The following is a 13,700-nucleotide window of genomic DNA, read 5'->3' as shown; positions in this document are numbered from 1 at the left end:
TTTGAAATTCTCCAATTCCATCATTTTTTCCCTTAAAAGAATTGTGCATGACCCAACTTCTGAAACCAAGCATGGGATAGCACCCATAATAAAATCATAACACAAATAATTATAAACATGGTCTAGCACCCATAATGTAACAAAATTGTGCAAATGATCAAGGGAATGGGGTCAAAAGGGGTCAATTTGGCTTTTTCCATATAAATGACTTCTTCTCTGCAACTAAGCGTGGTATAGCACCCATAATGCAATGGTAGCATCCTTATAGGGTGGGGATTCAAAATTGTACAAATGATGGGGCTGACCCCCCGGGGGCCTGAGGGGCGGGTCAAAAGGGGTCAATTTGGCTATTTCCATATAAACGACTTCTTCTCTGAAACCAAGCATGGGATAGCACCCATAATGCAATGGTAGCATCCTTATAGGGTGGGGATTCAAAATTGTGCAAGTGATAGGGCTGACCCTTCTGGGGGCTTGAGGGACGGGGTCAAAAGGGGTCAATTTGGCTTTTTCCATATAAATGACTTCTTCTCTGCAACTAAGCGTGGTATAGCACCCATAATGCAATGGTAGCATCCTTATAGGGTGGGGATTCCAAATTGTGCAAATGATAGGGCTGACATCCCGGGGGCCTGAGAGGCGTGGTCAAAAGGGGCCAATTTGGCTATTTCCATATAAACGACTTCTTCTCTGAAACTAAGCATGGTATAGCACCCATAATACAATGGTAGCATCCTTATAGTGTGGGGATTCAAAATTGTGCAAATGATAGGGCTGACCCCCGGGGGCCTGAGGGGCGGGGTCAAAAGTTGTCAATTTCCATATAAATGACTTTTTCTCTGCAACTTAACATGGGATTACGCTCATAATGCAATGGTTACATCCTTATAGGGTTTTGGATTCAAAATTTTGCAAATGATGGGGCTGACCCCCCGGGGGCCTGAAGGGTGGGGTCAAAAGGGGTTAATTTAGCTATTTCTATATAAACGATTTCTTCTCTGCATCTAAGAATGGAAGAGCACTTATAATGCAATGGTAGCATCCTTATAGGGTTGGGATTTGAAATTGTACAAATGATAGGGCTAACCCCCGGGGCCTTAGACGGCAATAGATGCGAGGTCAAAAAGGTCAATTAGGCTACTACTTTCATATAAATTACTTTGTCTCTGAACCTATGTATTGGATAGCATATTTGTATGGTATCAATAGCATCATTGTATGGTTGTGATTCAAAATTAAACTTTGGGAGTCAATTTTGCTTAATTTTCTTATTGTCAGAGTCTTGTGATAATTACTAACAAAAAACCAGGTGAGCGATACAGGCCCTCTGGGCCTCTTGTTTTAATTCACACTTTGATGCCAGTACTGACTACTGACATCAGAATTTTTCAAGGTTAAAAATTCACTCATTTCAATAACACGGCTTTATTGAGATTAGTACTCTTCGACAGAGGGGGGGGGGGGGGGGGGGGGGGCAAACATGTCTTTTGGGAGTTTACAAAATATTGAGGACCTTTGCCCCCCCCCCCCCCCCCCCCCCCCCCCCCCCATTACATTTCATCGTCCTACGCCACTGTTCGTATTTGTCTATTGCTTTTACAAATGCAAAGTCCAATAGAATTTTTCTTTTTTTTTTTTAATTTTAATATTCACTGTAGTATTAATATGTAAATCAAATAAGAATGATGTCTTGTAAAGTATACACTTATAGCCTATAATTAAATGCTTTTAAAACTTCCCCAGAGTCATGAAAAAAGTGAGTTATATTTTCTAAAGATAAAAAAATCTCCTGGTCAATTATAGCATCACTATTACCTTTGGGCCTTTTGAAATTCTCCAATTCCATCATTTTTACCCTTAAAAGAATTGTGCATACCCATCATAACACAAATAATTATACATTAATGTAACCCTGATCAAAACTAGTTGCAATATATCGCTCGGCTAGAGAGAACTTCTCTTTAGCTCGATCGGTGGAGCATCAGACTAGTAATCCAGATGTCCCGAGTTCGATTCCTGGCAGAGGCAGGTATTAAATTTATTGTAAATCCTGCATCCTGTTACATTTGTGCTCATGTAGGGAATTGGAAAGGATACTTAACGATACCTGCGAAGGAATCGTGGCCCCTAGAAACTCAAGACAAGTTCATTCCTAGAGAGGGAGTATGTAACCCTGGTCAATACTAGCTGCAATATGTCGCTCGGCTAGAGCTCAACCAGTGGAGCATCAGACTAGTAATCCAGAGGTCCCGAGTTCAATCCATTGCAGAGGCAGGTATTAAATTTATTGTAAATCCTGCACCCTGTTACATTAATGTAAAAACCAATGTCAGTTGTTACAAATAACAGTATTTCAACACTTGCACCAAAATTGTAACCTGATAGTTTCGGCCCATTGGGCCACTTGAAATTCTCAAAAGCCAGCATTTTCTTCCTTGAAATGATTGTTCATACCCATCACAACACTTAGAATCCTATTTAATTGTAGCTAATCAATGTCAGTTGTGTAACAGGAGAGGAGAAAATGTAACGGCCAGACCACAAGCCAAATGCTCTACCGCTGAGCTACCAATCCCGTTACAGCTGTTACACATAATAGTATTTCATTACCTGCATAGAAATCTTAACCTGATGATTTCGAACATTGACGCCTGGATGATTCCATTAATGTAGATTTGGACATTTTGAATTTTGTATCCATGGACCTAACCAGATATATACATGTCCATGGCCTAACCAGATATATACATTGTCCATGGCCTAACCAGATGTATAATCATGTCCATGACCTAACCAGATAGTAACATGTCCATGGCCTAACCTAATATATGTATACAACCTAACCAGATATATACATGTCCATGACCTAACCAGAATCGCCTATTACATGTCCATGACTAACCAGACAAAGTCCATTGGCCTAAATACAGTCCATGGCCTAACCAGATATATACATGTCCATGGCCTATTACCAGATATACACATGTCCATGACCTAACCAGATATATACATTTCATGGCCTAACCAGATATATACATTTCCATGGCCTAACCCAGAATGTATACATAGTCCATGGCCTTATGATATATACATGTCCTTGACCTTAACAGATATATACATGTCCATGAGCCTAACCAGATTATACATGTCGCATGACCTAACCAGATATATAGATGTCCATCAACCTAACCATAATAACATGTCCATGGCCTAACCAGATATATACATGTCCATGGCCTAACCAGATATATAATACACCTATATATACATGATTAACCATATATCCATGGCCTAACCAAGAATTATACATGTCCATGCCTAACCAGATATATACATGTCATGGCCTAACCAGATGATATGTTAATGCCTAACCAGGATATACATGTCCAATGGCCTAACCAGACATGTCCATATACCATTGTCCATGGCCTAACCAGATATATACATGTCCATGGCCTAACCAGATACATGTCCCCCATGGGTTGCCTAACCAGATATATACATGTCCATGACCTAACCAGAATATATACATGTCCATGGCCTAACCAGATATATACATGTCCATGGGACCTAACCAGATATATACATGTCCATGGGACCTAACCAGATATATACATGTCCATGGCCTAAACCAGATATTACATGTCCATGACCTAACTGGCAGATATATACATGTCCATGACCTAACCAGATATATACATGTCCATGGCCTAAACCAGATATACATGTCCATGCCTAACCAGATATATACATGTCCATGGCCTAACCATATGTATACATGTCCATGACCTAACCAGATATATACATGTCCATGGCCTAACCAGATATACAGATTATTTACATGTCCATGCCTAACCAGATATATACATGTCCATGGCCTAACCAGATATATACATGTCATGACCATAACTCATGATATATACATGTCCATGACCTAACCAGATGGATTCCATGGCCTAACATGTATACATGTGGCCTAACCAGATATATACATGACCTAACCAGATATATACATGTCCATGACCTAACCAGATATATACATGTCCATGGCCTAACCAGATATATGTATACATAACATGTCCATGACCTAACCAGATATATACATGTCCATGACCTAACCAGATATACATGTCCATGACCTAACCAGATATATACATGTCCATGGCCTAACCAGATATATACATGTCCATGGCCTAACCAGATATATACATGTCCATGACCTAACCAGATATATACATGTCCATGACCTAACCAGATATATACATGTCCATGGCCTAACCAGATATATACATGTCCATGGCCTAACCAGATATATACATGTCCATGGCCTAATATATATACATGTCCATGGCCTAACCAGATATATACATGTCCATGGCCTAACCAGATATATACATGTCCATGACCTAACCAGATATATATCCATACATGTACATGTCCATGGCCTAACCAGATATATACATGTCCATAACCAGACCTAACCAGATGGCCTATATACATGTCCATGACCTAACCAGATATATTCCATGTCATGTCCATGGACCTAACCAGATATATACATGTCCATGACCTAACCAGCATATATACATGTCCATGGCCTAACCAGATATGATATATACATGTCCATGACCTAACCAGATATATACATGTCCATTGCCTAACCAGATATATACATGTCCATGGCCTAACCAGATATATACATGTCCATGGCCTAACCAGATATATACATGTCCATGGCCTAACCAGATATATACATGTCCATGGCCTAACCAGATATATACATGTCCATGACCTAACCAGATATATACATGTCCATGACCTAACCAGATATATACATGTCCATGACCTAAAACCAGATGGTATACATGTCCATGACCTAACCAGATATATACATGTCCATGGCCATATATACATGTCCATGGCCTAACCAGATATATACATGTCCATGGCCTAACCAGATATATACATGTCCATGACCTAACCAGATATATACATGTCCATGACCTAACCAGATATATACATGTCCATGGCCTAACCAGATATATACATGTCCATGGCCTAACCAGATATATACATGTCCATGGCCTAACCAGATATATACATGTCCATGGCCTAACCAGATATATACATGTCCATGGCCTAACCAGATATATACATGTCCATGGCCTAACCAGATGTATACATGTCCATGGCCTAACCAGATATATACATACCTAACCCATATATACATGTCCATGGCCTAACCAGATATATACATGTCCATGGCCTAACCTAACCAGACCATATATACATGTCCATGGCCTAGTAACAAGATATACATGTCCATGACCTAACCAGATATACATGTCCATACCTAACCATATACATGTCCATGGCCTAACCAGATATGTCCATGACCTAACCAGATATACATGTCCATGGCCTAACCAGATATATACATGTCCATGGCCTAACCAGATACATCCATACATGTCCATGGCCTAACCAGATATATACATGTGGCCCATGGTCCCTAACCAGATATATATACATGATTTATACATCCATGGCCTAACCTAACCAGAGATATATACATGTCCACGGGACGGCATCAGTAGGAGTCAAATGATCCTGTGATAGAGTCGGGTAAGGAATTCCGTTGTCACTTGTATGGTCACCTGAAGTTGAGGCGCTGGTTGGTTGGGAATTGTGTGTGTCCCCTGTAGTTGAATCATTCTGGGGAGTTGGAGACCACATTCCAAAGAATATGCTTGTTTTAGACTGTTCACTGACTGTACTTGTCTGATCTGTATCGGATGTTGGCTCCGCAGAGGGCTGTATAAATAAATTTTGGCTCACTTCTTTTTTAGCGTCAAAGAACGGCTGCTGTGTACTTTGCTCAGAAATAAATCCTGCCGTAGGAGAGTTATACGAGTAATTTTGATGGCTTTGAATATTGGGATTTACAAAGGACGTTTTCATTGATTTGAATGACATTTGTTTTTCAGACGACATTCCCGGTATTGTTTCAGTTGTGGAAACCACCATCGTTGTTGTTGGCTTAGTTGTTGTTGTAGTAGCTCTTGTTGTTGTTAAAGGCCTTGTTGTTGTTGCGATGGTTGTCGTTGTTGGTGGCGGTGTTGGCTGTGTTGGTGGCGGTGTTATTACTGATTTTTTATTTGTTGTTGCCGGGGATATTAAGTCAGGGTTTCCCTGAATATTGCCATTAATATTTCCAATATCAAAACCACCTACGTTTGTTTTCCTAGTTTTTTGTATTTCTGGTGTTTCTGTTGCTTCCGGAGCGTACACTTGGTTCAAGTTTATCGGAACACCTGCTTGGTAATAAGGTCTTTTTAAAGCATCCATGATTTCCTGTAAAGCTGGAGGTATGATATTCCTATTCCTGAAAATAATGGTTCGCTTTGTTGTAGTAGTCGGTTCTGTCGTAGTTGCTGATTTCAACATTGAATCCGTCCTCGTATCAACATTACGCACAGATGAACGTAGCGAGGCTTGCGTAGAACCTACAACGCTTTTCGATACAACTGGCAGCCTTTTGGTGAGTTCTTGAAGTGACGCCGTCGAGGATGGCCTTTTTGGTGTCTGTGCTGTTGTCTTTACATCTGTTTTAGGTAAAAACTGTGACCTAATAATGCTGAAAGCATTGATGTCAAAAATCCGCATTGATTGTTTCCCTGATGTCTTTGTAGACGGTATAACAGGCTCCAGAACAGTTTTTTCTTTCGTTACTTTTTTCGGTTTCGGTTTATTATTTGTAATCATGTTCGTGGTTGACATTGTCTTGGTTTCCGTAGGTGGTGATTCAGGTCCAATCTGACCGGATGTCTGTATGAGAAACATGTCTAAACTAGATATTGTTCCTTTTGGATCAGAGGAGGAACTGTATTTGGGTGTAGCTGGTGTTGTTTTACTAACATTATTCATCCTTTGGTGATTATCTTTTCCATCCTGTAATTTCACATATACTCTTCTGACTGGTTGCGATGGTGATACTTTAACGGTTGTCTTGGTTACAGGTACATCCTTTCTACTTCCTGTTGTAGGTTTAGTTTCGTAGTATCCGTTATCTCCATTTTCCATTCCATTTTTGCCATTTTCCATTCCATTTTTGCCATTTTCCATTCCATTTTTGTATTTTGAGTTTTTATGATTACCATTGTCGTCATCCACACGTGGTTTCGACACTGTCACGTGACCTTTGGAAGCTTGGTCTATACTTGGAGATACCCCTGGGTTATTCTGAGGAAGCCAGGTCATTGAGATATAATCACTTGTTTTGTCTGCCACATTATCATAAGTTGTTAGCTTTATTATGTCATTGCTGGTTGTTTCAATTATTGGTATTGGTTCATCTGTACTGTGTGATATAACTTGGCCATTAACTAAACCGGAAGTGCTCTTAGTCGGTCGGGCCGATGGCAGAATCAAACTTGTAGAACTTGATTGTGACCAGTCTTGTGGCATTGGGCCTTGACTCGGAGCTATACGCGTTGGTCGCACGTTCATTCCAAGGTTCGGTCCATTTTGTGATATAGATGAGTATATTGGTCCTACGCTGTGTGTCCTAGTTGTTGACCACGGATGCGATACCTGGCCGTGCCCATTTGCTGGCAACGGGGAGTGCATTTGCCAGTTTATCTTTTCTCGTAGTGGTTTTGCCGATGGCATCACTCCCATAAGGGGCGCCCTTGGATGCTGTTGAAGTGGTAGCATTTGTTGGTTTCTTAACACTTTTTCCGGAATAGGTGTTCCTGGCATCTTACCTAATAATGGCATTGACGGTTGGTTTTGTATCATATGTATTTCTGATTGTGTTTGTTGTGGAGATATAGAACCGTGCATTGACCGTGATAATTGCGGAATGTCTCCAATCGGTTGTCTTGACGATTTGATGGGTCGCGTGCTTTGGCTTGGAACAGGACGCTGCATGATTGGCTGTACTGACGGTTGTATAAATTTCATGCCTACATCGGGTGTGATCGGTCGCACGTGTTGTGCTGTAGTCGACCGCGGTCCCATATTTTGACTCGGCGTAGGATGTGGCCCTTTGTGACGTCCTGTCATCGGCCTCGGTCCAAAGTTAGGACTAGGTGGTTGATGTGTCCTTATTTGATTTCCTATGGTTGGTCTCGGACCCTGCGTTGGTGTTGGACGTGGCCTTATATACTCCACCATTGGTGTCTGTGGACTCATATGTTGACCATTTGTTGGATGTGGCCCTGTATCATGTCTAATGGTTGGCATTGGTCCTCGATGGCGCCTTTGTTGGCCATTAAATGCTTTAGGCCCAATGTGCTGCCTTGGAAGCGGTGAGGGTAAAGGTCCTATCTGTTGTCCTACCGTCGGCCTTGGTCTCGTTTGTCGCGGTTCCATATATTCAACACCTGGAACCATCATATCAATAGCAAGTCCTGGGTGATCCATGGGTCGCCTTTGGACATTGATACGTGCGTTCGACTTCGTAGTTTGTGTTAATCCAGGCATCGATGATGGATTTACTTCTTGGTTGTTGATACTATAACTAGGAAATGGAGCATGATTGAAGCCAGATGTTGGAGGACCTACCTTCATACTTGTTGGGCGTGAGTTGCCCTGTTGCACACGCCTTGTACTTATATGGAAGCTTTCAATCGGCTGCACTGAAATTTCTGCTGGTTGTGGTGAAGGAATAGGTATCTTTTTGACTGCAATTGGACTATCCACATATTGTCGAGTCTGTGGAATCGGGGCCATGCCACTAGATATGACAGTTTGATGACGCGAGTGGCTCAGCGGTGGTTCTGCCCTTCGGGTTGGACTCAATTGTGGCATCACACTGGGTAGTAGGTGTCCATTCTTAGGTAATCTAACCGACACCGTGCTTGGAAGGTAATTATCGCTGGCTGCCGTAGTATGTATTCTATTCATCCCTATTCCATTTTCATTCGGCGTGAGCGTCATTAGGTTTCCAGGTGATCCTAACGTTCCTTCCCCCCACTGACTATTGCTTAAAGAACCGGAGTTTGGAACTCCTCCCGTCACACCTGCGGTTTGTCTGTTAGCTCCACCGTCACCCATGTTCATTCCACCAAACCTTCTGCTATTAATGGTATGCTGAAACAATGGATGGACTGTGTTTTTCTTATAATTGCTATTTTGAAATTGTTCATTATTTTTGTTTAAGTTATTACCATTCAACGGAAGACTATTCATGGATGAGCGCTTCCCATTGTTAAAATTAGTATTTTGTTGTTGATTCTGAGGGTCTTGATCGTTTAGGAAATTCCCTTTTCTTGCGGGATGTCCATTTACCATATAAATGTATTCATCTGTTCTGCCGTCGGCTCTACTTTTACTGTTCCGACCATTTCTTTGCCATGGCCTCGTTGGCTGTCCGTTTTGGCTGCCTACCCAACCCGGTACCATGTACGGTTTAGAAACCACTGCCGATTCCACTTTTAACACTGGTGCAAGCGTTGTTGTTGGAACAAAATTTCTATTAGATTTGTTAATTCTCCTCTGTTTTTGTATATCCGGTAATACAGGCATGCTGAAAGATGGAGATATATTTTTACCTTTTTCCTGGTTTGAATTCACTGGACGATTTCGAATTGTCTGTCGCCTTTCTGTTTGGCGGTTATGGAAATTGTTCATATTGTTAAGTTCAAGTTCACGTCTTGAATTCTGACGAAAATTAAATGCATTTGATGGATCGCTTATCATCATACTGCTCTTTCTGAATGCCTGTCCCTCTGAGGTAGATGGTTGTGAGTTGAAACCATTGCTTTGAATTCTTCGAAAGTTTTGCTTTTGAAAGGAATGTCTTTGAGCATATATCATGCTGCAACTGCACAATGTCATAACTATCAACACATAAATCACCGAATTGTAATCCATGTTTAGAGTCTGAAATAAAGAAAAAAAACATTCAATTTCATTCATCATTTTCATATGTAATACACATAACATATCATTCAAAGTCAAGAGCATTTAAACGTGCGTCAATGTTAATTTGATATGTGAATTTTCATAAACTTTCTATAGCATAAGAAAAATCTCAAGTTTTTTTTATACTAGTTAAAAAGTAATTAATCAAGCTAGGATATGTATTCTAAATATTGACATGCCAGTCATCAATCATGGTACGATCCGCACTCGAACATCGACCCTAATTACTTGCACATGTTCGTATAATGATAATTGGAATGAAAAAGAGAAAATATTTCAGTCACGTTTTCATTTTCTGGAAAATCGTGAGCAACGGGTGTGACCATTTCTTTTTTTAGCAATCTGATATCTAATATTTGTTTCTTTTTCGAATGCTTCAAAATGCTGTTTCCGAGAGATAAATGCTAGTTTGAAAAAAAAATATGAAGGCATTAAAATTAAATTTCAAAGGCATCAGTAACGAGTAGAATAAATACATCGTTTTACTATTTGGTTTTAAAGCACATGTTTAGCTACCTGAGTTAAGTTTTACCGTTGTAAGACATTGTCATACATATATATGTATATTTTGAGAAAGTGTTATATTTAGTATGCAACATATTACAGAGGAGGTCAAATGTCAACAGACATAAAACGCAAACTACGAGATCTGCATTGTGTGTTGATGTAACAACGTCATATCAACAGCTACCTAGTATCCCCGTATCCACCATAACATTTGAATCGACGTCCTCTAAAACACACGTCATTTATGTTATAGTTGTTAGATGTTGCTAATAGATAAAGGAATTAAAAGGTCATCTCTTTAATTTATTCTTTATTTGAAATCATTATCAGGTCCTTCAGCTCCGACAGGTAATCTGTTTCTGAAATCTCATCTTAATTACCTAATAGGCATATAAAATAAACATTACGAAAGAGATCTGGTTATATTAGGAACGGACATTTTCTCTAGATATATATCACGAAGATTTATTTTTTTGTTTTTATTCTATATCAATTTATATATAAGGGACCACTAAATCGATTTTCTATTGTATTTGTCTATTAAGATATCGTACTGTAGAAACGTTAAGATAAATGGTTACAATTTACCTCATTTTTCTTAGAACGTGAAATGTTCTCAAAAAAATGACAAAAAATCATTTATAAAAAGTTTACAACTGATGATATATTTTTTTTTTGAAAATAACCGATATACGTGTTTGATACAAGACACAAATAACACAACATGTTTAGTGAAAAGAAAAGTTAATTAAGAACACTTACCTTCAGGACGGCGGGACTAATTTGTACATGGTGCTTCCTCTAACATTACTCCTCAACTTGCACACACTGACCGCTACTCAGTATAACACGGTGACACGGTAGATTGGAAATGGTCACACTGGTTAGTGGATGTCTGTGTGTTACTCGTCATTGAGCTACACTGTCTCCAGATAGTTATATGGAGATTAATGTCCATAAGCTTAACAGTAAATGACGCACCTTGTAGCCTGTGTGCCAGCACAGCTCAGCCATAATAAATACACGGGATAAAGAAATATACAAATTAACGTATCCCGCCAAACTTTTAACGTTTCGTAAGAATTTCCGCTTCGTGTTTGTAAATGCCAGTGATATTTAACATGAACGAAATAATTAATTGAAGTACATTTGAAAAATGTTTCACATTTTGTTGCTAATCAGCATTTTGAAATAGTGCAAGCGTGTTATTATGTAGTGTCCGTTGTGTCAAATATGAAGTATACTAGGTGATTTTACATCTTAAAGTCAAATATAACAAAGAGTGTATTTATTTATACATCAGATGTAAAGCATAGTTAATCTGGCCTACACAACATCACATTGTCCAATCACGGAACACTTCATTCATTTTCATGTTAATGCATTCAGCCTAATACAAATGAGCTACTATACCTTCCCGAGACCAAAGTAAACCACTTATTCAAATTGTGTAGCTAATTCGTGCTAGCGACGTTCATTTATTATTTTTATGTACATCGCCTAACAAATTAGACGAGGAATTAACGTTAGCTGCACTTATGGATACGTTTTAATGTCACACACCTAAGCATAATGGAGAGGACCTCTACTAGTTATGACAATGTTATTATGTTTCTCATAATGGGTTTGACGATGGAGCGTCAACTTCATCATAAACGCATCATTGTTTCCCGGTTAACATCAGTAAACATGATATTAATTTGAAACACATTGCAGTTTTCGCTTTATATGTTACAGCCCTGTAAACAAAGTGTTATATAGAGGTTCCCCAACGCGTGACTGTTGTTTATCATGTTTTATCAAACTCCAGTTTGTTAATTTTAAATTTTGAAAAGACACGAGCTTTAGCGAGTATCTTTTGAAAATTGAAAATTAACTAACGAGAGTAACAACAGTCACGCGTTGTGGAACTTATTTATCCCATAACTTTAGCTCTATAGTTATACCGCGGTAACCATTTTCTCGTCTTCATTCAGGGAAACTTACCACCATACATTGTGTAGTGATACATGTATCTTTCCACCATAAAATATAGTGCCTAAATAGAGAGCCAATATCCTATTGTTTTATACTTTGAATAAGCAACTACCTCCTAAATAGTAAATACAATGCTATTTAAAAGAAAATGCGCTATGAAAAGTAGCCCGAAGTTGAGAGCCAATCGGAATCAAGATATCTTGGAATTGACCAATCAGAGGCGCCGTAGGTGTTTACACACTGGAGTGTGTAAACATAAACGATAACCAACTGCTATGAAATTTATCACATCGGTTTTCCATTGTGAAACATGCATAGTTATGGGATAGAACTGATAATAGATTAATTGATATAAGACTTAATTACAGTTAAAATTACATTTCTGTATGTAGGTTTATAAACATCAATAGGTCTTGAAACAATTTTTTTGCTGTTCAAAATGTATCTATCACCAGACCTATTGGGTTATGCCCCATAAACCTATATGTAGTCAATCTTTATATTGCTACGTTGTATCATTTTTATCTGTACTTTCGCAAATAAACTTACTAACAAAGCGAAATAAATTTAGTTTGAAATATCTTCAAAGTTAAGGTATTCTGAAATATGTCCACAATCTACTAAAGCTTTTTCTACCTCCACAATAAGTTATGTGTTTAAATGGCCCAAGCATTTGAAATTAAAATACTAATTTAAACTTATATGTTTTATATGTTACACTCATTTCTTAAGTTTGAGGGTATATTTTCATAGCCCTAAATAACAGTACGTCGTTTATTATGACGTCATACACTAAGAACGTTTTCGCGGGAAATGTTAAAATTGGCACAGTCATGAGCCAAACTAAGCTACTGAAAAAAATTAATACGCCACAACTGAATTTGTTTCATAGTGGAAATAGGTAAAATCACGAAAATCAATACCTAATTAATATAGCACTGAGCTATTCAAATTAGATTATAAGCATTTTCCTGATGTATTATGTGTTTATGCAGTTGAGACAAACAACAGACTGATATTATTTTTCTTTGACGCTTCTATGAAGAATATACCGCCAGGCTTCTCTTTTGCTCGATCTGTTGAGTATTAGACAAGTAATATCCAGAGGTACCGAGCTCGAATCCTGGCAGAGGCAATGATTAACTTTTATCGTCATATAAAGCACTCTGTTACACTATGACTTCATAAACTCAAAAGATATTGAGAATAATGCTTCATTGCATGACATCGAATAAAACAAATTCATACCCAAGATGCATGATTAGATTATGATATTGAAAATATTG

At 38.7% G+C, this 13,700-nt stretch overlaps 1 protein-coding gene across 1 annotated transcript; it reads right to left on the bottom strand.

The window, feature by feature from the left end:
• Positions 1–5,550: 5,550 nt before the first annotated feature.
• LOC138326535 (mucin-2-like) lies at positions 5,551–9,868 on the bottom strand. The gene has a single exon (XM_069272634.1). It carries the CDS (start codon positions 9,841–9,843, stop codon positions 5,551–5,553), a length of 4,293 nt encoding a protein of 1,430 aa, XP_069128735.1. The 5' UTR covers positions 9,844–9,868.
• Between the last annotated feature and the right edge of the window lie 3,832 nt (positions 9,869–13,700).

This window comes from Argopecten irradians, chromosome 6 (genome assembly GCF_041381155.1).
Source record: "Argopecten irradians isolate NY chromosome 6, Ai_NY, whole genome shotgun sequence".
Lineage (NCBI taxonomy): Eukaryota > Metazoa > Mollusca > Bivalvia > Pectinida > Pectinidae > Argopecten > Argopecten irradians.
This window is presented reverse-complemented; position numbering and strand designations above follow the sequence as displayed.